This window comes from Elgaria multicarinata, chromosome 2, assembly GCF_023053635.1.
Source record: "Elgaria multicarinata webbii isolate HBS135686 ecotype San Diego chromosome 2, rElgMul1.1.pri, whole genome shotgun sequence".
In the NCBI taxonomy this organism is placed as follows: domain Eukaryota; kingdom Metazoa; phylum Chordata; class Lepidosauria; order Squamata; family Anguidae; genus Elgaria; species Elgaria multicarinata.
In genome coordinates, this window is record NC_086172.1 from 78,751,507 (window position 1) to 78,776,751 (window position 25,245).

Consider the following 25,245-nt stretch of genomic DNA (forward strand, 5'->3'; position numbering starts at 1 on the left):
AGGATCTAATCTTTCTTGCCGTATTGAAGTGCACTGACAACTGTGGGGGCCCATGACACATATCATATACTGCTTTCATACCACTTCATAGTCAATATTAGGGCTGTGCACAGATCCCCCGATCCACTTTGTGGCCCGATCTGGAACTTCCAGATTGGGCTCGATCCTCTTCGGGACGATCCGCCTGTCCCCCTCTCCACTATGTGGAGTGAGATCCGGCTCTGTCGCCGTCGCCACATGGATGGCGTCACCGGCAGTACCAGGTAAGCCAACCCCCCCATCCCCTTACCTGTGTCCATCATCACGGGCTTCAATTGAGGCCCCAGCTTGAAGCCGGAAGGGGTTTCGGCCTTCACTTCCGGCTCCAACCGGGGCCTCAATTGAAGCCCACGACGGGCTGCAACAGACACAGGTAAGCCTTCCTCCTCCCTGCCCCCTTACCTGGCTCCGCCGATGCTGCATGGACGCCGATGCTGCCAGCAGCACCAGGTAGGCCAACCCCCTACCCCTTTACCTGCGTCTGTCACAGGCTTCAATTGAGGCCCCGGTTTCAAGCAGAAGGGAAGGCCATGGCCTCTTCTGCTTGAAGCTGGGGCCTCAATTGAAGCCTGCGACAGACCGTGATGGATACAGGTAAGTCTCCCTCCTCCCTGCCCCCTTACCTGGCTCCATCGCTGTCACCGCAGGGACTGTGGTGGTGGCAGCAGTACCAGATGAGTCCATCACCCCCCTACTTACCTGCATTCGGAGCTCCGGATCAAGGCAATTCTGTTTGCCTTGATCCGCAGGCCCGACTCACTTCTCCTCCGCCTTTTCCGGAGGCGAATCAGGCCGCCTCGTTATCATTTCTATGCTGTGAAGCGAAGTGGACCACAACCCTAGTCAATATCAACAGAATGAGGAGATACTGAGTGTTAAATCTCTCTCCTCAATGAGCAATGACAAAATGTGTCTTTCATTAATGTCAACTTTCATTTTTATATGGGTTGGAGTGTATAGGTTGGCTGCAGAGCCAGATGAAAACACAAAATGAATAGCCAAGAGCTTCGGCTGTTGGGCAGTCTAGAAATGGAATAAATAAAATAAATAAATAAACCAATTGGTCTATGTACTTGAACCAGTGTTTCTAGAGATCAGCTTCATATGCTGGCTGTGCTCAGTCACAGGAAAATTGCTGGAGACATCTTTTGAAGGCAGCATCATTAAAAATTGCCAAACTACCCAGCTTGTGGATAGAGGAGCAGTGTGTGTGGCGGCAATCCAAAATTAATTCTAGATTAGGGTGACCATATGAAAAGGAGGAAAGGGCCCTGCCCCCTTGACCAGATACAATAGAGGGCAGGGCTCCTGCAACTTTAACTGTTGTGATGAAGATGGAATTTCACCAGGTGCTGCATGCATACAAATGACACCTGCTGAAATTCCCTTTTCAATACAACTCCTAAAGATAAAGAAGCCCTGCCCTCCTTTTCATATATTCACCTTATATATACAGTACATATTTAATACCAAGGAATTAAGCTGTTTGTTGATCTTACCTGTGAAGAGAACGGAATGTCATCCGTAAAGCCCAAGAGCAAGACTAGTAAATGGAATCACTCATTTTATAGTTGGGTCGGTGTCATCTAAAAACCAAATCCCTGAAACTCTCAGGTGAGGTCTACATCATTAACATCCCCTGTATGATCTTTCGGCAAATCACCTGAGGACTTCCTATTTGGGAATTTGTTCAGTGCTTTTTCTGTCTCACCTTAATTAGTTTTAAACAGAACTGTTCTCTCTCAATTCAGTACTTGGTCCTCATTAGTTACTTTGTTTTAAAGTAACTAATGAGGAAACATGGAGGTCCCAACTGGAGCAGTGGAGGGGTGATGGGAAAGCATGCTTAGAGGCTCTGACCCCCTCCCTGCTCCAATCGGCCTTTAAGTGTGGGGGCAGCAGGAAATCATGCTTTCCAGGGCCTTGGAAAGCACGCTCAAAGGACCCGATTGGAGTGAAGGCGGGGAAGTCATGTCATTTTGGCCATCCTCCCCACTGGTCCAATTGGGCCATTCATATTCAAGGTGGCATTCATATTCTTCCTGTTCTCCATTTAATCCTCACAACAACAACCCTGTGAGGTAGGTTGGGCTGAGAGTCTGAGACTGGCCCAAAATCACCCAGTGAACTTCCATGGCTGAGTCGAAATTAGAACCCAGAGCTCCCAACTACCAGTCCAACACTCTAGCCACTAAAGCTCTGAAACCCAAACTGAAGCAAATATCAGCAAAGCCATCTCTTCCACATGCAGCTGTGTCTCATCATTGTATTAACTTTAAAAAAATTCTTTATTTCCCATCTTTTTTTTTTAATATAGCAAAACAAATAAAAAGTTGGGCAGCAATTGCAGAAGGTATGGATCCAGTTCAGGCAGTTGAATCTCATGGGCTGGCAGTATGTCCTCACTCCAAGAAGTTCAGAACAGCATAAGTGTGGATTTTTATTGCCATTAAAAAGCCATACATATCTCCCTGATTTATAATTTGCACATGTGGATTGATAGTTTTCATCTTTGGGTTATGTCCATAAAAATATGACCAAATTTGAGAATGCAGTAATATTTATTGTTGACAAAGAAAATAGAAACTAGAGGTGTTAAGTCAGGAATTAGCTTATATTTAGTTTCCGGGCAAAGTGTTGGTTATTACCTTTAAAGTAGGGCTGTGCCTCGACCCCCCAATCCACTTTGGATCCTGATCCACAACTTTTGGATTGGGTGTGCTGTGCTTTGGGACGATCCGCCTCCAGTCCTCTGTGCTCTGGCATGGATCCGGATCTCCGCTCCCCCCCATAGACTTGCATTGAAAATGTCAAACGCCTATAACTTTTTAATGTTCAATTTAGAAACATGAAAATGGGCACCAGGAGAGCTTCTAAATAGATCCTTGGGCATGGCCACTTTGAAGGAAATCGGATCATCCCCTGATTTTTGGTGAATTTTTAAAAAATTCTCCCCATTTACAGAAATGCATGTATCTCCATCATTTATCTAGATACACACATGCAACTACCCACCAGGAGACCTTCAAAATAGATCCTTGGGCATGGCCACTTTGAAGGAAATCGGATCATCCCCTGATTTTTGGTGAAAATTTCAAAAGATCTCCCCATTTACAGAAATGTATGTATCTCCATCATTTTTCCAGATACACACATGCAACTGCCCACCAGGAGACCTTCTAAATAGGTCCTTAGGCATGCCAAGTTTGAAGGAAATCGGATCATGCCCTGATATTTGGGGAATTTTTAAAGTTAAACCTAAATCAGAAGCTTCCTTTCAGGCAACCACGTCAAACCACTTCAAGGTAGAATTTTTTTAAACTGAGTGAGTGTACAGCACATAGCTGTTCATGGGATAAACAACTCGGACCTTGCGTTGCCACGCTTGGGTCGCAATACTTCTAAAAACTTAATTTCTTTCATGCCATCCACTCATTTCAAAGTGCTATGATGTGTTGGTTTTTCAAGATGCTCCCCGCCACATACACCTCTGTCACAGTTCACACACTCCAGGATATGCCCAGCCAATAATTGTAATAACAATAACAATAACAATACTAATAATCACAACAACAAGAAGAATTAGAACAAAAACGCTGTCTGAGTTTGTTACCAGTAAGGGGAAAGTGACGTGCCCAGTGGGACAGTGGACTGTGCCACCAGTCATTCAGCCAGTCCTGTCTAGGTACCTGCCTTTGAGAAGCCACATCACACATCAACTCATGCAAATCATTGGCTTCCTTCCACTGTTTCCCCTTTGGAGGGTTCTGATGACCCTCAAGGGCAGTGGGCCCTGGGCACGTCCACATGCCATACACGACATCATCCACTTGCACCACACCTATTCAGTTGTTCACCAAGGTTATGGTGGGTGCCTTGCAGTGCTGTGTTGCCTATCTGTTATTTTACTTTGCATATTATTTAAGGTTGTGTGTGTGAGTTTGCTGGGGCTACTGCTTCACCAATGCACTCAAAAAGTGACAAAAGTCCTACAAAAAACAAACAAAGAAAAGTTACTAAGTATCCTGTTTTGCTTATTCCCTCCCTCCAAGATTGGGATTGGAGGGTGCTTCACAAGGGCTGATCAGTTATCATGATTGGGAAATAAACCTGTCAATCAATGCTGAAAAAAGCAGGTTCCCCCCTCTCGCTTTACCAATTCAATAAAATTTAATTGTAAGCAAACTGCACGACAAAGAATTCTGTAAATCAACACAAATGAGCCCCAATCATCAATTTCTAAGCACAGTAATTTTCAGGAATCTAGCTTTAAAAACAAAGAAGTTATAGGCGATTTCCCGCCCAATGCAATCCTATGGGGAAAAAGTCCAAAATGGCGGGGAGAGCCCCGAAAACATGTGGAGCGCTCCGCAAATGAGAGAACTGCTCCACGTTGCTCTGCTGACCAGTTGACCTGATTCGGATCCGCCTTTGGCGGAGGCAGATCGGGTCGCTCCGCTACCGCTTCTACAACCCAAAACAGAGTGTAGCACAGCCCTACTTTAAAGCCCTACATGGTTTGGGTCCAGGCTACCTGCAGGTTCGCCTTCCCCCATACAATCCGCCCCACACACTCAGGTCCTCTGGGAAGAAACTACTTCAGTCTGCCAAAATTAGGCTGACAAGTATTACTCAGAGGACTTTCTCTTCTGCTGCTCCGAGACTGTGGAATGGCATGCTGGAGGAGACTCGTAAACTTAACAGTCTTTTAACATTTAAGAAAGCTATAAAGACTGATTTTTCCGGCAGGCCTATCCAGTGGAATTTTAGGATGTTAGGATGTTTTTAGAATGTTTTAATAATGTGCAGTATACTATGTTTTTAATTCAGTTTTATGTATTTTATACTTGTTGTTCCCCACCCTCGATCCAGATTGTATGCTTACTATAGATGATAACTGGAAGCATCCAGGTTTTCCCCTTCTATCCCAATGTCATAATAAACAAGTCAGAGGAAAGTGGCTTGCAACACCAGAATTGGTAGGCACTGTCATCTAGTGGGCAATTATGGTAATGGTGTTTATATATTGCACCCCAGAATTTGTGGGGTTTTGTTTTTTTTAAAAAATTGTTTTGGCTTCTCTCTGAGGCAAACTATATACCGTGCACAAATGCATCTAATAAAGGCCTCTTTAGTTCCACCCTTTTAGATGGAATGCAACGTTTGGGAGCTGGAATTTTGTTGGAGACACTTTGTATGGGCTTCCTGTGAATGATTGGTAAATATTCTGGGATATTCCCCACCCTCTTTGTCCTTGGGATGAAATGATTACAAGGAAATATAAACTTAGTAAGCTGTTTATTTTCTTAACATTGTGCAGGAACTACAAAGTGGGAAGTGACACTTGATTTTGTTTATTTCTTTTACTATTTGAAACCTGTAAAGTCAGTCCCAATAACAGCAACAAAAACAGCCTTTGGTAGGTCTAATTAATTTTATTTTAAAAATGTTCTGCTGGTCTAAAAAATTACAGTAACAAGCGTTTGCCTTTACCTTGGCCTTTACAAATGTTTGTATTTATGTTTGCATTTGTTCCAGAGCTCACAGGCCACTGAGGAAGACCTTGCGTCAAAATGCGTCTGGCCAATGGAAACAACTTTACTGAGCATTCTTTGTTGAATTGTTTGATGGATTGACTGTATTTTTGCACATGTGATAGAATTGAGGCATTGTCCCTACCTGCTACTGGGATCCCCTGTGTGTCATTTTTATGCATTTTTATGCACAGGGATGATCCTGGGGAAAAAGGCAGGTGTAGAAATGGCCTTAGTTTGGATCTATCCCACTGTGAGGATGAAAATAAATGCTTCCCAGGCAAAGCACACAGAGACTACAGTAAAGGATGCAATAAGGTGTGGGACTGGGCCCATGATGGTTACTGTCTTTGAGAGACAACTTGACTCTTCAGCAGCCTTTTGAAAGCCTCTTTTACCTCCTTGTTTCTCAGACTGTAGATGAGTGGATTCAACATAGGGATTGCAAGGGTGTAAAACACAGAGATGATTTTGTCCTGTTCCAGGGAATATTTTGAACTGGGTCGTAAGTACATGAAAATGGCTGTCCCATAGAATATGGTGACAGCTGTCAGATGGGAGGCGCAGGTAGAGAAGGCTTTACGCCTGCCTTCAGCGGAGTTGATCTTGAGGATGGAGACAAGGATGTATGTGTAAGAGACAAGAATGGTCAGGATAGTGACTGATACAATTGCTGTAGAGAAGGTGAAATGAATGATATCAGTGATTGTTGTGTCCGAGCAGGATAGCTTTAGGAGAGGGGGCACATCACAGAAGAAATGGTTGATTATGTTGGATCTACAAAAGGACAGATTAAATATCAATGAAGTCTGAACGACTGCATTCACACAACCCGTAAGATATGAGCCAGTCACAAGCAGAGCACAGCGCTTGTTGGACATGATAGCAGTATATAAGAGCGGATTGCAGATAGCTATGAAGCGGTCATATGCCATCACACCTAGCAGGCAGCATTCACAGGATACAGCAATGCAGAAAAAGAAAAACTGCAATGCACAGCTAGTGAACGAAATCATCTTGCTTTGCACAGCAAAACTCATCAGTGTCCTGGGAGCAATAACACTTGAGTAACCAATGTCTAAGATTGAAAGATTGCTTAAGAAGAAGTACATGGGAGTATGAAGCCGGGAGTCCACCCTGATTAATGTTACCATGCCAATGTTCCCCACCAGGATGAGCAAGTAAACCAATAAAAATACTACAAAAAGAACAAACTTCAGCCTCTGGTTATCTGTGAATCCCAGCAAAATGAACTCAGTTATCATCGTGAAGTTTGTCTCTGCCATTTATGCAAAGGATGCTCTCATCTGCAAACAAGAATACAAGAACAATGATGAAAAAGTATTAGCTCCATAATAGTTGTGACATACAGCCACAGTTGTGAAATACGGCTTGGGACCACAATACCTGACGGAACGCCTTTCCTGGCATGAACCTGCCCGTATACTGTGCTCAACATCTAAGGTCCTCCTCCGAGTGCCTAATCTGAGGGAAACTTGGAGGATGGCAATAATGGAGAGGGCCTTTTCAGTGGTGGCCCCCCAATTATGGAATGATCTCCCCGATGAGGCTCTCCTGGTGCCAACATTGTTATCTTTTCAGTGCCAGGTCAAGACTTTTCCCTTCTCCAAGGCATTTAACAGCGTTTAACAACATATGCTAAGTTTGTTTTTAATGGACCCCAGAATTTTTGTTGTTTAAATGGATACTGTTTTATACTGTTGTTTTTATATTTTTGATGTTTTTAAATTTTGTATACTTTTTAATGTTCACTGTTTTTAGCTTTTGTAAACTGCCCAGAGAGCTTTGGCTAAGTGGCGGTATATAAATTTAATAAATAAATAAATGTTGTTGTTGATGATGATTGATTAATTTCATTTCTACACTGCCCATTAAGTGAAGTTGTCTGGGCAATTCACAACAATTTACATACAAGAAAAAACAAACAAACTGTGATATTAAAACATTTTACAGCATTACAACATTAAAATAAATCATAGTCAAAAAAAGGTTAAACATACAAAATTGAAAAACACTTTTAAAAGCCAAAACAGTTTCAGTAAACAATTTCAATAACAGTTCAAGACAATTAACATAAGTGCCCCATCATATACCATTAAATTCCTGGGAGTTGGGGGAGCCTTAACCTGACATGGAAAAGACAACAGTGTTGCCACTGGCCAGGCCTCAGTGGGGAGCCCATTCCATAGTCATCCTCTAATATCATATATGCCACTTCTGAGAAGGCCCTCTCCCTTGTGACCACCTTCTGAGTCTCCATTGGAGGAGGCTCCAAACGTTGATCATAGTTGTCAGGGTAGGTTCATGTTGGGAGAGACATTCTGTCAGATATTGTGGTCTCAAGCCATGCAAGACTTTAAAGGTTAAAACCAGCACCTTGAATTGGGCTCAGAAACATACAGGAAATATACCTGCAAACATGGATTAATTGCTTAAGCTTTCCCCCCAACCCAACCCAAACTCCATTTCTCCACTCCAAATGACCCTAGTTATTTTTTTCCCAGAGTGTGGGAAAAGATATAGGCATCTTTCTCACTATTCATTTGCATTTGTGAATACTTTTTAGTATCAATTGTAAAATAAGAGTTACAATGCAGCCCATGGCTGCTAGAGCGTGTTTCTAGGAATCAAAATTCTTAGGCCCTTCCAGGTTTGTATAAACGTAATTCCCTTGTAAAAGGAGGTTAAGAATATCAAGGACTTTTGGTGTGTGTATGAAAATTGCTTGAGTTTTAGTGGTGGTGGTGGTTGTGGTGGGATTAGCTCTTTAGAATTTTACATAGTTTTCACAGTTGATATTGTTGGGTCCTGTAATAACATTGCCCTAGTGGATATAGGAGTATGGTTGGAAGATTGGTTTCTTGCAAAACCTAGTTCCTGGTTTATGTGTCTTTTGTTGCTGTGCCTGGTATTGCTAGTGTTACAGAGACATAAATTAGAACTGTAACAAACACCACTTTGATGGCTGAAAGCGAGGAGGAGCTGAGGAGCCTTATGACAAAGGTGAAAGAAGAAAGTGCAAAAGCTGGGTTGCAGTTAAACCTCAAAAAAAAAAAAACAACAACCAAGATTATGGCAACCAGCTTGATTGATAACTGGCAAATAGAGGGAGAAAACGTGGAGGCAGTGACAGACTTTGTATTTCTGGGCGCAAAGATTACTGCAGACGCTGACTGCAGCCAGGAAATCAGAAGACGTTTACTTCTTGGGAGGAGAGCAATGACAAATCTTGATAAAATAGTTAAGAGCAGAGACACCACACTGACAACAAAGGTCCGCATAGTTAAAGCAATGGTATTCCCCGTAGTAACCTATGGCTGCGAGAGCTGGACCATAAGGAAAGCCGAGCGAAGGAAGATAGATGCTTTTGAACTGTGGTGTTGGAGGGAAATGCTGAGAGTGCCGTGGACTGCAAGAAGATCAAACCAGTCCATACTCCAGGAAATAAAGCCAGACTGTTCACTAGAGGGAATGGTATTAAAGGCAAAACTGAAGTACTTTGGCCACATAATGAGAAGACAGGATACCCTGGAGAAGAGGCTGATGCTAGGGAAAGTGGAAGGCAAAAGGAAGAGGGGCCGACCAAGGGCAAGATGGATGGATGATATTCTGGAGGTGACAGACTTGACCTTGGGGAAGCTGGGGGTGGCGACGGCCGACAGAAAGCTCTCGCGTGGGCTGGTCCATGAAGTCACGAAGAGTCGGAAACGACTGAACGAATAAACAACAACAACAACAACAAACCCACTACTTCACTCAGGCCAACATATCAGTCATACTTATCCTCTAATATCATATATGCCATTCACCTGCCAAACATGCCTTCTCTGTCTATATAGGATAAACAAGTAATTCTGTTCATAGTACTTTTTTTCAAATTAGAAAGTACAAGGAACCTGGGAGACTTCAGAGTAATGGAGAGATATGTAATAGAAAGAAATGTAATAGAAAGGGGGGAATGTAATGGAAAGAATATTGTTTAGGTAAGGTAAAAATACCACCAAAACAAATTCAAAAGAAATTACAAAATGCCCTGAGAATGAGGCAATAAATAAATAAATAAATAAATGGAAGTCTCTTTCACGGGGGAAGAAAATGTTGAGGAAACTGGAGGTCAGAACTAACTCCATGCCTTCCCTGGAGCTGGACACAACACTGCCCCTTCACACCTGCTACAGGGCTTTCAGGAAAGGAGCAGTATTATCAGCACCTACATTAAAGTCATGATGTATTCAGAATCACCTCTCAGAGATTTAACATTTGGAGGATCCTGGGGAAGGTGTTGAACTATGAAGAATGACAACTAGAGCTCAGCCAAAACTTTTCAGAAAAATACTTTTTCTGAGAAAGAAAACCAAGCTGTGGTACAGCTCTTGCCAATGGTGAGCCCTACCTATTAGAAATTGTTGGAGAATCTCCTGCCCTGGTGAAAATTGAAAAATGTACTTGAAAAAAATGTACAAATATACTTTGATCAGTTGGAGAAGAATGCATAAATTTCAAAGATGCACACAAATGATGCCTACATTTGGAAAAAAATACTCATGAAAATATGCACAGATGTGAGTGTAATCTGATACTTGAGTTGGAAGAAGCACCGAGATGGAATTTGGAGTACTTTGGGGATCATGAGTTTGCGGATTCACATGGCCCTACTGTCTGCATGATTTTTGCTCATCCCCAAGATTTAGGGCTTATTGCTTATCTGATGTCCATGGCATTCAGCCAACTCCTTTTGACAGCCAGGAACCTGCAACATCCATCAACTCTTTCCAACCCATATAAGGTCTGTAGGACCTCCTGACCAAGTGGCTCAGATGTTCCACTCTGAGAAATCCTCTCATTATAAAGTGGCAGTGAATTAGGAACTAGATAATGCAATGATCTAAACATCAAGGATCTAATCTTTCTGGACTACCATTCTATGGAAACTCTATATGGGACCTACCTAAACAATTTCCCACCAATGTTCAGCATGTAGTTTGCAGCTCCACCAAGTTCTCTATTGCATTATCTTCCATGCTTAATCCAGGAAAGAAACAGAAGCATTATGCTGGCAAACACAATTTTGAGGATATGGTGACTCCAAATTTCAGAGATGATAACTCTTGGGTGAAACCCAAAGAGTATGATCCATCTGTATATTCTTGAGGGAGAGTGAGAAAGTCTCTAAGTGGAAGGGAGATATATTTCATTCCTTGGCCCCAGAGAGATTTTGAATACGTGTATGTGAACTGTTTTTTATTTGTTCTACATTGTATCAAAACAAAGTCCCCAAGAGATCTCAGGACAATATTCATGAAGTCACAAATAGACAAATGCATTAAAATTCTCTTTATATTCAATTATAGCAAATGAAGAGCTTTTTCTTCTTTAGCACCTGGTTTGTCAATTTCCCACAGCAAACAAACTTGAAATCCCTTTGTATAGATATTATTATTATTATTATTATTATTATTATTATTATTATTATTATTATTTCATCTCTGTACTGCCCAATAGCTGAAGCTCTCTGGGCGGTTTACAGCAATTCATCAGATAATAAAAGACAGCATAAAAGACAGCATAAAATATAAATATATAAAATTTAAAACAATTTAGACAGCTAAAAACAGTTTCAATGGCATACTTGACCTATGAGATGTCTGACATAAATGCAATTAAAGGCCTGGGCATAGAGGACGGTCTTAACCTGGTGCCAAAAAGTTGACAGCATTAGCGCCAGGCAGGACTTAGTGGGGTGTTCATTCCATAGAAGTAAAGTAGTTGATAACAATCCCCATGACTGCAGCCCTCTTTCCTCCCTGGCCAGTTCTGTACTCATGGTGTGGGTCTCCATGCATCATGCTCTACATCTTATGCTACTATATTGTGCCTAAAAAGGGCTAGAGTTATCAGTGGATTAACTACTGGGAATCTAGACAATGCTGCACTCCAGTCAGTGTAGCTGGACACATGAGAAGTCTAATGTGTCAGAGAATTATTGTGATAGTGGAATGTAATAAATATCTCAAAACGAGCAAATGTGAGAGAAACATGAAGAGAGAGAATTTGTAAAGGGATGGTTTGACTGTTCCTTATTGTTCTTGTCTGCAATGAGGTTAATTCAGAGCCAGGATGGTATAGAGGAGAAAGTATTCTACGCTAAGCAGGCTTAAATCCTTTATCAGCCAGGGAGCTTTTTGAAGGAAAGACAGAATACAAATGCGGTGGTGGCAGCAGCAATGCAGTTATAAAGCATTCACAAGTTTCTGAACGTTGCATAAATATTAAAGAAATTAAGAAACTCCTTGTCTGTAGGCTCATGATATAATTGGCACTACACCAAAGGAAAAAGGAAAGGGGAGGGAGGAGGAGGCCCAGTGAGTATTGGAGCTGCTGTACTTTCTCTGGCTGATGGAGGAGGCCAGGTTGCCATAGGGGGTACAAACTCCATGAACCTTGGTCCCTTGGACAATGGCAGAGGTCAGAGAGTGTGGCTGTGTCTATATGAGGTTGCATGAGGAGACTCCAGCAATGGAGCAAGATGGAGGCAGGCATGAAAACGTACCCCCACATCCATGCAGAAGATGGAGAGGAACACGGCCCTCTCCTTCCTTTGGAAGCTCCTATCGTGCACAGACACAAGCACCCCTCCCCCCTGAACCCATCACCATCCCAGACCTTCAGGGAAGGGGTTTGAAGGATCTCACCAGGAGGAGGAGGAGGAGGGGCCATCACTGCCCCATGCACCCTGTTCCTCCCTCGTGCCTGGCTCCATTAGCTGCAACTTCTGAGTTGTCTTCAACAGCAGTCCCACATAGAACACGTTGCAGTAGTCTAATTGGGAAGTTACGAGTGTGTGCACTACTGTGGTTAGATTATCCCTGTCGGGGAATGGCCGTAGCTGGCAGATTTAATTTTTGTGAACTGCCCAAAAAGCTTTGGCTACTGGGCAGTATAGAAATGAAAAAAATAAATTACATATTTATGCCTGCAAAATTGCAATTTCCTTAAATGGCTTACTCGTGATTTTGTGCAAAATTAGGGTGACCATATTTTGGAAACCAAAAAGGAGGACAATATGGCCGCCCTCAAGGAGGCGTGCCCACCTCAACATGCCCAACCTCCAAGATGGGACCATCTTGACATGACCGGCCCCCAACTTAAGAAACCTACAAACTGGCAAGTATATAACGACACAGGCATGGGCTGACAACCAGAGCAGAGGGAAGGACTGATAATAAATAATTCTTTGATAACTTTAATGGGGGAACAATGTGTTTTAAACAGGAATACACTCTTAATTATTTTACGAAACTTGAAACAAATAACAGCAAAAATTAACTCCTACCAAGAACTGCTTCCCAAACATCTTTCTACTATTCCCTGTGCTAAGGTTTGTACTAATACTAACAATATCGCTTCAAATCGACAAACCTCGCCAGGTGTAGAGGACATGAGTCTAATTGCCAACCACAGAAGAGGACTGGGAGAAATGCCAAACTTAGCCTTCTCTCAATGCCTATCAGCTAATTTATTTACGGTATTTATTTATTACATTTTTATACCGCCCAATAGCCGGAGCTCTCTGGGCGGTTCACAAAAATTAAAAACATTCAAAGTAAAAAACAGCAGTATAAAACCATAATATAAAATACAATATAAAAGCTCAACCAGATAAAAACAGCAGCAATGCAAAATTACAAATTTTGTAAACAGATCTCACTTGAAGTAGAGGATAACCAAATGAATAGGAACCAATGGAGAAATAAAAGAACTATAAGGGGATCTCTGAGTAGACTCCTGAGAGTAGAGGAGAGTCAGGTTGATTTACAATCTGTTGAAAAATTGCCTGGACCTCATCATTTGACTAGGCTAGTTTTGGCCTTTGTTAAACCGACTATTCCCTCCATGCTGTTTAAAATGAGAAGGCTGTTGTGCTCTTTTGGTATTTTGACAAGGAGAGTTTTTGTTGATTCGGGCGCTGTCTGCCTCTCTGAACAACTATGGAGCAGTGCCTAGAGCGGAGAGACCTGTCCCTTGTTCAACTGCCCCAGTTCCTGTCAGTCTTGTCCTAAGGCATTCGGAGTGTGGTGGACCTAACTCCGAAGGAGGCGTGCCGGATTGTACTAGCTGGGATGAGAAATTGAGTGATGATACATTCAAGATAGAGGGAAACATTCTCCGCCTCGAGGCAAATCTGACTAAGATACAAGATGAACTAAAATTAATGTCTGCAATCTCAGCAAAGAAGCCCGTTGAAATAAGGCTAGCAGTGGAGGAAGAGGAGGAGATGGATGCGAGTCCAGTTACGGAGAGTGCGCAAGGAAATCCCCTCCTCTGCCCTGCTGATAACTTTAATTCTGATTTTAAAAATAAATCTTCAACCTTGGCCGTGGCTCTCTCCCAAAATGGGGGAGGATCTCCTACCCAGCAGGAGTTGATAGTAGAGGAGTACAGTGCTTGTGTTAATAATAACGCTCTGACTGAGCTGAGAAAAAAATTGCCCTTACGTTTGGATGAAGGTTGTACTCCAGTTTAACTCACCCCAAATCAAGTCCCATTCTACAACTACGTCAATTTGCACGTCAGAAACCTATCCTTTGGTCCCATGACAGCTTACCCATGTGTCCACATGGATGCCAAATTTCAAGGCAATCCCATAATCCCCTGATGTTAGGGGAAGTTTTGAAAATCGGGCACTCCAGTATGTCAGGGATTTAAAGTTGCAATGCAGACAGCTCAATGGGGCCAGTTCAAAGGAAATCCCAACATGCCATGAGATAACCCTAAATCTTCTTCCACATTTGAAAAATGGATTATTGAACTTGATAAAGTCTAAGTGAGCGCAGGAAGGACTTCTCCCCTGAGTCAAAGCAAGACACATACACCATCCCTGCGATGGTGAGGGAGAAGGGAGGGAAGGCGAGAAGGGAGGGAAGGCAGGCAGGCAGGCAGGCAGGCAGGCAGGCAGGCAGGCAGGCAGGCAGCACTAACGCATAGCAAACCAACCCGTAAGCAGGCGCAAGGAGCAAGTGAGGCAAAGATGGCTGGTTGTTTCTTTCTAAGCCAGCAGTTACGCATTGAGGGGCACAGAGGAGGACGACTGGGAGCAAGCGTGCCGGAGGGTGCTGGGCATAAACCGCAAAGCCCATCTCCCAGGCACCAGGCGGGCAGAGAGGCAGGCAGAGCAGGCGAGGAGTCAGTCCTGGCAGATGCCCCACCACAGCAGCACCCCGGGGGAGGCGGGCAGACAGGCAGGCAGGCAGGCAGGCAGGCTGCGGGCATTTCTGGGGGCACAAGGAAGTGAGGCCAGGATGGCTGGTTTCTAAGCCAGCACTGCAGTTAGTCACGCATTGTAAACACAAACCATCCCAGCGAGTCGGTCACCGAGGAGGACAGGCTAGCAGAGGGGCAGGCAGAGTGACATGTCATAGATCTAGTATTGGGGAGGAGTCAGTCCCGGCAGATGCCCCACCACAGTAGCACCCTGGGTGGGCATTGGAAAACGCCATCTTGTGGGTCCATACTTCCCCCACCCCATGTCCTGCAGGGTTGCCTGCCTAACCCTTGTGGGGATGGGAGATGGAGAGCTTAGAGTGGCAGTGCCAGCAGCAGCCTTCGGCTTTCCCCTGGAACCAGTCGCCTTGCCCACCTCTTTCCCCAGCAAGATCACCTGGTGCTGCCTCTGAAGATGCATCTTCATGCTGCTGGTTCCATAATGCCCTGTCGATGAACCCCTGCTTAGGGTGAGTTTGCAGTGGCGACAGACAGCAAAGCGGGGATTCGCTCCCACCTCAAAGTGGTCCCACACTATACTTGTCTTTCGCTTCCGTGGTGACACCAATTGCCCGCCTGAGCTCTCTGGTGTTGCCACAGAAACAGGGGTGGCAGCGGAAGAGGGGTGGGATGAGACTGGGGAGAGAGCCTCGGCCTGCTGCTGCTCCTCCTCAGCCCCCACATCCTGGAGGACCACCGCCTCCTCCTCCTTCCCCTCCACTGTGCTGAGGACCTCGTCTAGGTCCATCAGCGGGCTCGTGGGCTGAAAGGATAATGAAGGAGTTGGGGATACTCCTCCTCCTCCTCCTCTAATGCCATCTGCCTCTTGTAAAGGGGCACTTTTCCCATTCCCACCCTCAAAAAGAGAACGCCGGGCACAAATTGCAGAAGAGAGTGCCTCTGCCTGCTGCTTGTCCTGCTTCTGTTGCCGAGCAGCCAGCCAAGGAGGAGGCAGCCTGCTTACTGGTGCCACCCTGACCCTTGCTGCTTTCAGCACGCCTGCTCCCTCTTCTCATGATGATTAATATCTACTACTACTAATATGTATAAGAAGAATAAAATATTAATACTACTAAGAATATGTATAAGAATATAATAATATGTTTAAATGTAGGGAAATGGGACAAGAACTGTGTGTATGCTTTCCCCAAAATGCTCAATCTGTGGCTGTTGCACTTCACAAAAGCAGTGCACACACAGCACACTCACAGTCCAAGTTACACAGAGAAGAAAAAGAGAATAATATTTTTTTGGTATTTTTTTTTGTATATAGATAGAAGGAAACACAATCAGGATTTAAGAGAGGGGCGGGGGGAAAAGAACCAACCAAACACTACTACTAATATGTATAAGAAGAATAAAATATTAATACTACTAATAATATGTATGAGAATATACTAATATATATACTACTAAGAATATGTATAAGAATATAATAATATGTTTAAGAATATTACTAATAAATGTAGGGAAATGGGACAAGAAGTATGTGTATGCTTTCAAAAAAAGCTTTCACAAAAGCAGAAGGAAGATGAAACACAGTCAGACTTTAAGAGAGGGAAGGGGGGGACAACCAACCAACCAAACAAACATACACTCCAAAATTTAAAAATAAAGTTTATATTAAATCAAAGTAAGGGAAAAACACAGGGCAAACTAAGCTAAAAGTCAGAAAGAAGCAAACAAACACACGCGCCAAGCTAAAATCCTAATCTATCTCCAAAGTACACAGCAGCAGCTCACTAAGTAGACCCTCTCCCAACAAACGCTAAACCCACAAGACGCTGAGAGCTCAAAGATCTCAGGATGACTCTGCCTTAGTCCCCCCCCCTCGAACACTGGGATTGGAGGATGCTTCATGAGGTGATCAATTCTCATCAGGATTGGGAGTTGAATGTGCCTGTCATCGCTGTCTGTTTGTTTACCCGATTTTTAAAAAATTCTAGCACGCGACCCGCACGACGCAGAGAGGTGAGAGTAGTCTCAAAATGACCCCCATCCACGACTCTCTGAGCTCAAGAATTTTCAGAACGATAGCTTCAAAAACAACCCAGTTATCCACGATTATTTTCCACAATGCAATCCTATGGGCGAAATGTTTTCAAGATGGCGATCGGAGCGCTCCGCCTGAAATAGGAGCTCCGAAAAATGGGCGCTTCTCTTCGCCTTGCTTCTAGGGGTCCGTGGTCCGCTTCTACTCCGCCTCTGGGCAAGGCGGAGCAGGCCAATTCGCTACTGCTTCTACGCTTCTAATCGGAGCAGAGCACATGACTAGTGGCTACCAGGGGGAGGGCCTTCTCTGCTGTGGCACCCCAGCTGTGGAATGAACTCCCTAAGGAGGTTCGCCTGGCACCTACACTATATTCTTTTAGATGCCAGGTGAAGACCTTTTTATTCTCTCAGTATTTTAAGCGTCTATAAATTAATTTTAACTTGGCTGTTTTAAATTTGTATTTTAAATTTGTATTTCTGCACTGCTGCTGATTTTATCCTGGTTGTGCTTTTATATTGTATTTTATATGTCAGTTTTATACTGTTGTTTATAAAATGGTTTTAATTTGAATGGTTTTAATTTTTGTGAACCACCCAGAGAGCTTCGGCTATTGGGCGGTATAGAAATGCAATAAATAAATAAATAAATGTCTGCTCACAAGTAAGCAAGACAAGCCCCTGCATGTCTAAGAGGCCAGCAGGAAAGAATCACTCAGCAACACTTTCAAATAGCATCCCAAACATCAGGCCTCTGCATGTCTGCTCAGAAGTAAACATGAGTATCATGTCTACTCTGCATGTTGAGCCTTGGCAGGACAAGGCAAAGAAGGAAGCAGCACTGAATCACTTGGCAGCACTTTCAAATAGTATTTCTACTCAGAACTAAGCATGAGCAAACATGTCTTCTCCCAAGTAAGCAGGGCAGGAAGATAGGGGGAATACATTACCAAGTTTTTTTTATTCCCCTCAGAATATAAAGGCTGCTCTTGCCCCCAAATCCCTGTATCCGTTTACCTGAAACCAGGCAGGCTTGATCCCCTCAAAAGGGGCAACTCTCCCTATAATTTTCATGCAATTCTGCTAGGAAATAAAAAGGTTATCAACAGTTCCCAATTCTGACCAAGAGGGGAAAATGTTATAGCCATTTTTGGCGTTCCCATGATGCTGAGAAACAAAAAACCTAGATTTCTGAATGTCAACTTTGGTTTGGTATTGAGTTAAAGCACACAGCCTCCAAACTGCTTTGAGTTGAATCAGGTCATTTTCTGAAGCACCAATTCAGGATCCAAGCCAAAGCTTTGGGTAAGTGTACACTACTAGGATCATGGCATGGATTTATATGAAATTGTATGTTTTCTGCAAATTAAATAACAATATTTTCATGGCCTTGACTTGGAAGTCAGTTCATGAACGGTTTATGGGAAGCGCTACAGCTCAATAGTAGAGCACATACTTTGTATGCAAAGAGTCCCAGGTTTAATCCTGGGATTGCTAGGTAAGGCTGGGAAAAGGCCCACAAAGTGAGCAAGATAGACTAATGGTTTGATGATAAAAGGCGGCTTCGGGTAACCATATGGAAAGGAGGACAGGGCTCCTGTATCTTTAACAGTTTAATAGAAAAGGGAATTTCAGCAGGTGTCATTTTGTATGCATGCAGCACCTGGTGAAGTTCCCTATTTAACAAAAGTTAAAGCTGCAGGAGCCCTGCCCTCTTGTCCAGATACAAAATAGGGCAGGGCTCCTTCAGCTTTAACTGTTGTGATGAAGAGGGAATTTCACCAGGTGCTGCATGCATACAAATGACACCTGCTGAAATTTCCTTTTCTATGTAGCTGTTAGATACAGGAGCCCTGTCCGCCTTTTCATATGGGCAGTCTCTCTCTCTCCCCCTCTCCCTGTTTTTCCATCCCAAAAAGCAGACAGGGTTCAGTTGAGCTTTAGGGGCTCCTATGCACAGGAGAAGAAACGTGTGTGTGTGTGTGTAATCATGTGTTATTTCAATAACAGAGAATTGAGTACCCCATGAAAGAATCACTGCTGCCTCTTGCATAAAGGTTGCCATATTTCTTTGATAAGGATGAGGATGGATGAGGATTTGTGACATTAATTACCCAACTTTCTTAAATAGAGTAATCAAGGAAAACATTAGTGCCTTATGTCTCTCATTATATTTGTATGGCTCTCTCTTTCACCTAATCATCTTTTAAAGATATTTTCATAGCAGACTGTGATAAATCCCACTCTACTTCCATAGAGATTACATCCATTTATACAGGAAAAATATTCAGAAGTGATTCAATTTATGCTTGGGACCTACAGGTAGCTAAGGGAATTGTCTTTCCTGCCTACGCTGCTTCTATATGGTAACTTTTGTAGACCTCCACCATTTCTCTCACTTTGTCCACATTTATAGAGCAACAGCAATAAAAAGCTTATGTAGTAAGAAAACACAGCTTTCTGATTTATTTTAGTGAAAAAGAAAAGAAAAGTTATACATGCATCTTATATACTATCTTGCTCACAGCATTCTTCATATCTTTGTTCCTCAGGCTGTAGATGAGTGGGTTGAGTGAGGAAATCACAAGAGTATAAAACACAGAAACGACTTTGTCCTGATCCATTGAGAAGCTGGATCCAGGCCGTATATACATGAAGATGATGGTTCCAAAGAAGATGGTGACGGTAGTCAGATGGGAGGCACAGGTGGAGAAGGCTTTATATCTTCCCTGGGCAGAGTGGATCCGCAGAATAGCAAACACAATGGCAATGTAGGAGATCAAGACAATCAGAAAAGTGGTCAGCACAATGACAACGGATAAAATGAAAAGCACATTGTGAGTGATATGGATGTCTGAACAGGACAACTTAAGCATTGGAGGAACATCGCAGAAAAAGTGGTTAATGATATTCATATTGCAGTAGTTCAAATTGTATATAAACATGGTTTGCAGAAATGAATTTGTAAAGCCACAGGCATGAGCAGCTATCACTAATATGGTGCACAACTTCTTTGACATAACAGCAAAATAGAGCAATGGGTTGCAGATGGCCGTGTAGCGATCGTATGCCATCACAGACAAAAGGCAACATTCAGTGGTCGCAAAGAAGGAAACAAAGAAAAATTGCACTGCGCATCCTATTAAGGAAATGCTTCTGTACTCTACCATAAAGGTCATCAACAACTTGGGAGCAATGGTAGTAGAAAGACCAATATCTACAATGGAGAGGTTTCTGAGGAAAAAATACATTGGGGTGTGAAGCTGAGCATCAATCTTAGTTAAGATGATTATACTAATGTTCCCCACTAGCGAGGTAACGTAGATGACCAAGAAGAGGATGAAGAGGGGGACCTGAAGTTCTGGGTGGTCATTGAATCCTACAAGGATGAACGTGGTCACAGTAGTGTGGTTTTGCCTCATTGTATATTCCTCTCTAGTAGGATACAAGTAGAGAAAGAATGTATGGAGCAGAATGGTTACCAGAGTGCCTTAAAACAAATGAACCAATCAAGGTCAATAATATGTTGGAGGAGATAATTAATGAATGAACCAGCTTCAGAAGCCACAGGCATGGCTAAATCCATTGAAATGTGTGGCAAATTTCCCATTCTCTCCCCCCCCCCCCCCAAATCTGGAAGTTACCTACAATTATTTTAAAAAATGCATTGTGTGAGACCAACTAGTTACCTTTAGAATGATATTCACAACCCAACTTTCCTTAAATCTCAAGAAGAAATAAAGGTTTCTATTAATCCTTAATAATACTTCCTTGGACTTTTCTCCTTGGCTTGATGTATTACAGCACTCTGCATATGAACTTTGGGCTTGCATCTCACCCACCCTGTCACTGGTGGGAGAGAGAGTGATATATACTGCCACTGGATGTGAAGGTTCCACTTTTCAGGCAAAGGAGGGAGGTGTATCAGCTTGCAGCCTTAGAAAATAGGGTATGAAGGAGAAAGTAAATGAGGTATTTCAAAAGTGAAAATGTATCAATCTTATATTAAGTTCTGTAAAGTACTTTAAAATGCACACAGACACACCCTACCACCAACACCACCAATAATAAATTATAATATAGATGATGATTAATTTTTCATTTTTGGAGGAAAGAGTTGCCTATGTTATAGACTGAGCCATTTCAAAGGTGAAAGATGTATCCCTCCTATACCAAGTTTTGAAAAGCACTTTAAAACACAGAAACATGCACACACACCCCACCACCACCAATACTACTACTACTACTACTACTACTACTATTGATGTGGTTTTTTTAGATATGGAGGAAAGAATTGCCTGCATTATAGGCTGAGTTCCAGCTACCCAATCCCCACTTTGTTTAATATCATTGGTGGGTTACAGATTTATCATGGGACAGGAACATGTGAACAACAGCCTGCTTGTTTAGATGCATGAAGTATTATCTTCCATTAGTAATACACAGTTGACTGCTTCTCCCTGAGTGACTTCTTTCTTCATTTGGCTACATTTTTACCTAAAAACCACAAGGCTTCCATGCTGCTATTTGGATTTTTTCAACATTTGTTCTCATAAAGAAAAGGGGCAACTGATTTCGTTGGAATGGGTAGAGGGCCCAGTAAAGACAAAAAAGGCAGTTGAACCAATGTTTATGGTTCCTGGTGGTTTTGGTGTGTGCGCATTTTGAGAGGGTCTCTTCATCAAGGGCAATTCTCAAAAACTGTTGGGGCCCATGACACATACCATATACTGCTTTCATACCACTTTCATAGTGCTATATCCTGCTTGGTGTAGATGTATCGTGGGCCCCAACAGTTGTCAGTGCACATCAACATCACTATAAAGCAGTAGTGTGGCTGCTGTCTAGGTCAGGTGAACATGCTCCAAAACCTATATGGAAAGGCTGCCCTGCACTCCATAGTACAGAGCACCCAGCTGGGTAGAGAATAACAACTGCACTTTTTTTTATTTATTTCTGGACAAATCAACAGATTTGAAAAACAGGCAGGATTGTGACTTTGTTCTGCAGTGTGCTATTCCAGTTAGAGAAGGCTATCTTCTCATTTACTTGGTAGTCTGGTGTGGCAAATAAAAAAGTAAATTGCCCTGCAGTATGTAATCTTTCCTTTGTTTGCACATAATGTATTTGCTGAATCATAGTCAATATCAACACAATGTGGAGATACCGAGTGTTAAATCTCTCTCCTCAATGACCAGTGACCGGATGTGTCTTTCATTAATGTTAACCTTCATTTTTATATGGGTTGAAGTGTATAGGTTGGCTGCATAGCCAGATGAAAACACAAAATGAATAGCTGAGAGCTTTGGCTGTTGGGTGGTCTAGAAATGGAATAAACAAATAAATAAATAAATAAATAAATAAATAAATAAATAAATAAAAATAAACCAACTGGTCTATGAACTTGAACCAGTGTTTCTGGAGATCAGCTTCATATGCTGGCTGCATTCAGTCACAGGAAAATTGCTGGAGACATCTTTTGAATGCAGCATCATTAAAAGATGCCAAACTACCCAGCTTGTGGATAGAGGAGCAGTGTGTGTCGGCAATCCAAAATTAATTCTAGATTAGGGTGACCATATAAAAAGGAGGAAAGGGCCCTGCCTAGTGTGACCAGATATAAAAGAGGACAGGGCTCCTGCAGCTTTAACTGTTGTGATGAAGATGGAGTTTCACCAGGTGCTGAATGCATACAAATGACACCTGCTGAAATTCCCTTTTCAATACAACTGTTAGAGATGAAGCCCTGCCCTCCTCTTCATATATTCACCTTATATATACAGTATATATTTAATACTGAGGAATTAAGCTGTTCGTTGATCTTACCTGTGAAGAGAACGAAATGGCATCCCTAAAGCCCAAGAGCAAGACTAGTAAATGGAATCACTCATTTTATAGTAGGGTCGTTGTCATCTAAAAACCAAATCCCTGAAACTCTCAGGTGACGCCTATGTCATTAACATCCCCTGTATGATCTCTTATTAAATCACCTGAGGACTTCCTATTTGGGAATTCGTTCATTGCTTTTTCTGTCTCGCCTTAATTAGTTTTAAACAGAACTGTTTCCTCTCAATTCTGTCCTTGGTCCTCATTAGTTACTTTGTTTTCAAGTGAGTTTGTAGATTAAGTGGCCTCTCCTCAAAAACATGAACAAGGAAGCCAATCCAATAATGTCAAATTAACTAATGGAAGCATCCTTTTTAAAAAGTGTAGGATCTTGAAGAAGGAAGTATGCTGATTAAAACTTAAAATGTGAAATTGGGACATCATGCATTTCCAAACATGTGTCTCACATATGGACAGTCAGTAAAATGCCAGAGTTGGCTATGGTTCCATGTTCCATTCGTTTCCAGTTTGAGACAGCATAGTATATAAGAAGACATGAGTGACCATCAGTAGCTGGGACTTCTGAGGTTGGAGAAAGATGTTGCTCATGATGTATTTATTTATTTATTACATTTATTAGGGAGACCATAGTTGGGAAACTAAAAAAGATGGCACCCAGTGGGGTGGGGAGCACACTTTCCGGGGCTCCAGAAAGCATGTTATTCCCCCTGCTGTGCTACTGGCAGCTGCCACAGCCTCTCAGCCCAGCCTACCTCACAGGGTTGTGAGGATAAAATGGAGACGAAGAGGATTATGTATGCCTTAAGGAAGAAAATGTGAGATATAAATGTAGGGTGACCAACTGTCAGGATTTCACTTGATTTGTCGGGCTTTCTGTTCTATCTTGGGTGTCAGGGGGTATTTTCTGCAATTTTCAATAATGTCTGGGAATGACATGCCTTCCCCTTTAAGGCTGCCATTAGTGTGGTGATGAAGTGCTTTCTGGAGGAGCATCATTCCTCCCCACTGCTGCAGTCGGGGCCTTAAAGGGGAAAGTGTGTCATTCATGGACATTATAGAAAAGGACACAATGGAAGAACTAGAAGGTGAGAATGACATGCTTTCCCCTCTTCACCTCCAATCAGGGCCTTTCAGCACACTTTCTGGAGGCCCTGATTGGAGCAGTGCAGGGGTGGCAGGAAAGAATGCTTAGAGGCTCTGACCCCCTCCCTGCTCCAATCAGGGCCTTTATGTGTGGAGGCAGCAGGAATCATGCTTTCCAGGGCCTTGGAAAAGCACGCTCAAAGGACCTGATTGGAGTGAAGGAGGGGAAGTCGTGTTATTCCGGCCCTCCGCCCCACTGGTCCAATTGAGGCCTTTTCTGTAATTTCTGGGAATGACACGCTTTCCTCTTTAAGCCCCAAATTGGAGCAGTGGGAGGGATTGATGCTCCTCTGGAAAGAGCTTCATTCCCCTCCCCCGCACTAATGGCACCCTTAAAGGGGAAAGCGTTTCATTCCTGGACATTATAGAAAATTACAGGGAACGCCCCCCCCCCCAACACCCAGTGTAGAACAAAACCCTGGAAAAACCCAGGGAAATCCTGACAGCTGGTCACTGTATATTTATATCCCACCTTTTTTCTTCGTTAAGAAGCCCAAGGTGGCATACATATTCTTCCTGTTCTCCATTTTATCCTCACAACAACAACAACCTTGTGAGGTAGGTTGGGCTGAGAGTCTGAGGTGTTAGCTAGATCTAAGGTTTATCCCGGGATTGTCCTGGGGTCATTGCTGCTCATGTAAATGACACACAGGATATCCCGGGAGCAGGCAGGGACGATCCCGGGATAAACATTTGGTCTAGCTAAGGCCTGAGACTGGCCCAAAGTCACCCAATGAACTTCCATGGCTAAGTCAAAATTAGAACCCAAATCTCCCAACTACCAGTCCAATGCTACAGCCACTATAGCACACTAGCATTTATTTTCTTCCATCTTTCTGTTATTTCTGGTCAAAGAGGTTGTGCTGGGTTTTCAAACAGTGAGACAACAGAAATGAGACAACAGAAGTGTATATATACCAAGCTTCCACTATTTGTAATCCAGACAGCCCAAAGATGTTCATCCCCCCCATGAATAGCAGCCCACCAGTGCCTTCTTATATTCACCCTGTGCAGTCTCAAGAAGACAGAAAAACTCCATTGATCAAGCTCTTGGTGGGCTGCCTTACATGGCTAACCGGCTGCATTGGGTTTGGTGGGCTGCAAGTGGAGATGGGCAAAACTGTCAATCTCAGCTTCATTCAGGTTTTTGTTTTTCCATTGCTGAGTTCATTATGTCTAATTTCTACATCAGATTGAGAATGTTTTTTTTTTTAGTTTGCATGGAAAGTTGTATATTTGTTGCCACAGATTTTTCAAATATCCACATTTTTGTACACCACACATCATTTTCAAATGTATGCATTTTTGACAAGAAATTTTAATTATTATTTTTATATTATCACCCCTCCCTAGCCACAAGCTATGCTGCCTGGCCAGTAGTGGCCAGTGAAATTATTTATCAGAAACGGAT

At 42.8% G+C, this 25,245-nt stretch overlaps 2 protein-coding genes across 2 annotated transcripts; both read right to left on the reverse strand.

Moving 5' to 3' along the window:
* Positions 1 to 5,914: 5,914 nt before the first annotated feature.
* On the reverse strand, positions 5,915 to 6,859 carry LOC134392499 (olfactory receptor 5AR1-like). The gene has a single exon (XM_063116869.1). It carries the CDS (start codon positions 6,857 to 6,859, stop codon positions 5,915 to 5,917), a length of 945 nt encoding a protein of 314 aa, XP_062972939.1.
* A 12,477-nt stretch (positions 6,860 to 19,336) lies between these two features.
* Positions 19,337 to 20,266, reverse strand: LOC134393633 (olfactory receptor 5AP2-like). The gene has a single exon (XM_063118694.1). It carries the CDS (start codon positions 20,264 to 20,266, stop codon positions 19,337 to 19,339), a length of 930 nt encoding a protein of 309 aa, XP_062974764.1.
* Positions 20,267 to 25,245: the final 4,979 nt, after the last annotated feature.

Coding starts and splice junctions, on each gene's coding strand:
- LOC134393633 (XM_063118694.1), bottom strand. CDS start 20,266: ATGAGGCAAAACCACACTACTGTGACCACGTTCATCCTTGTAGGATTC.
- LOC134392499 (XM_063116869.1), bottom strand. CDS start 6,859: ATGGCAGAGACAAACTTCACGATGATAACTGAGTTCATTTTGCTGGGA.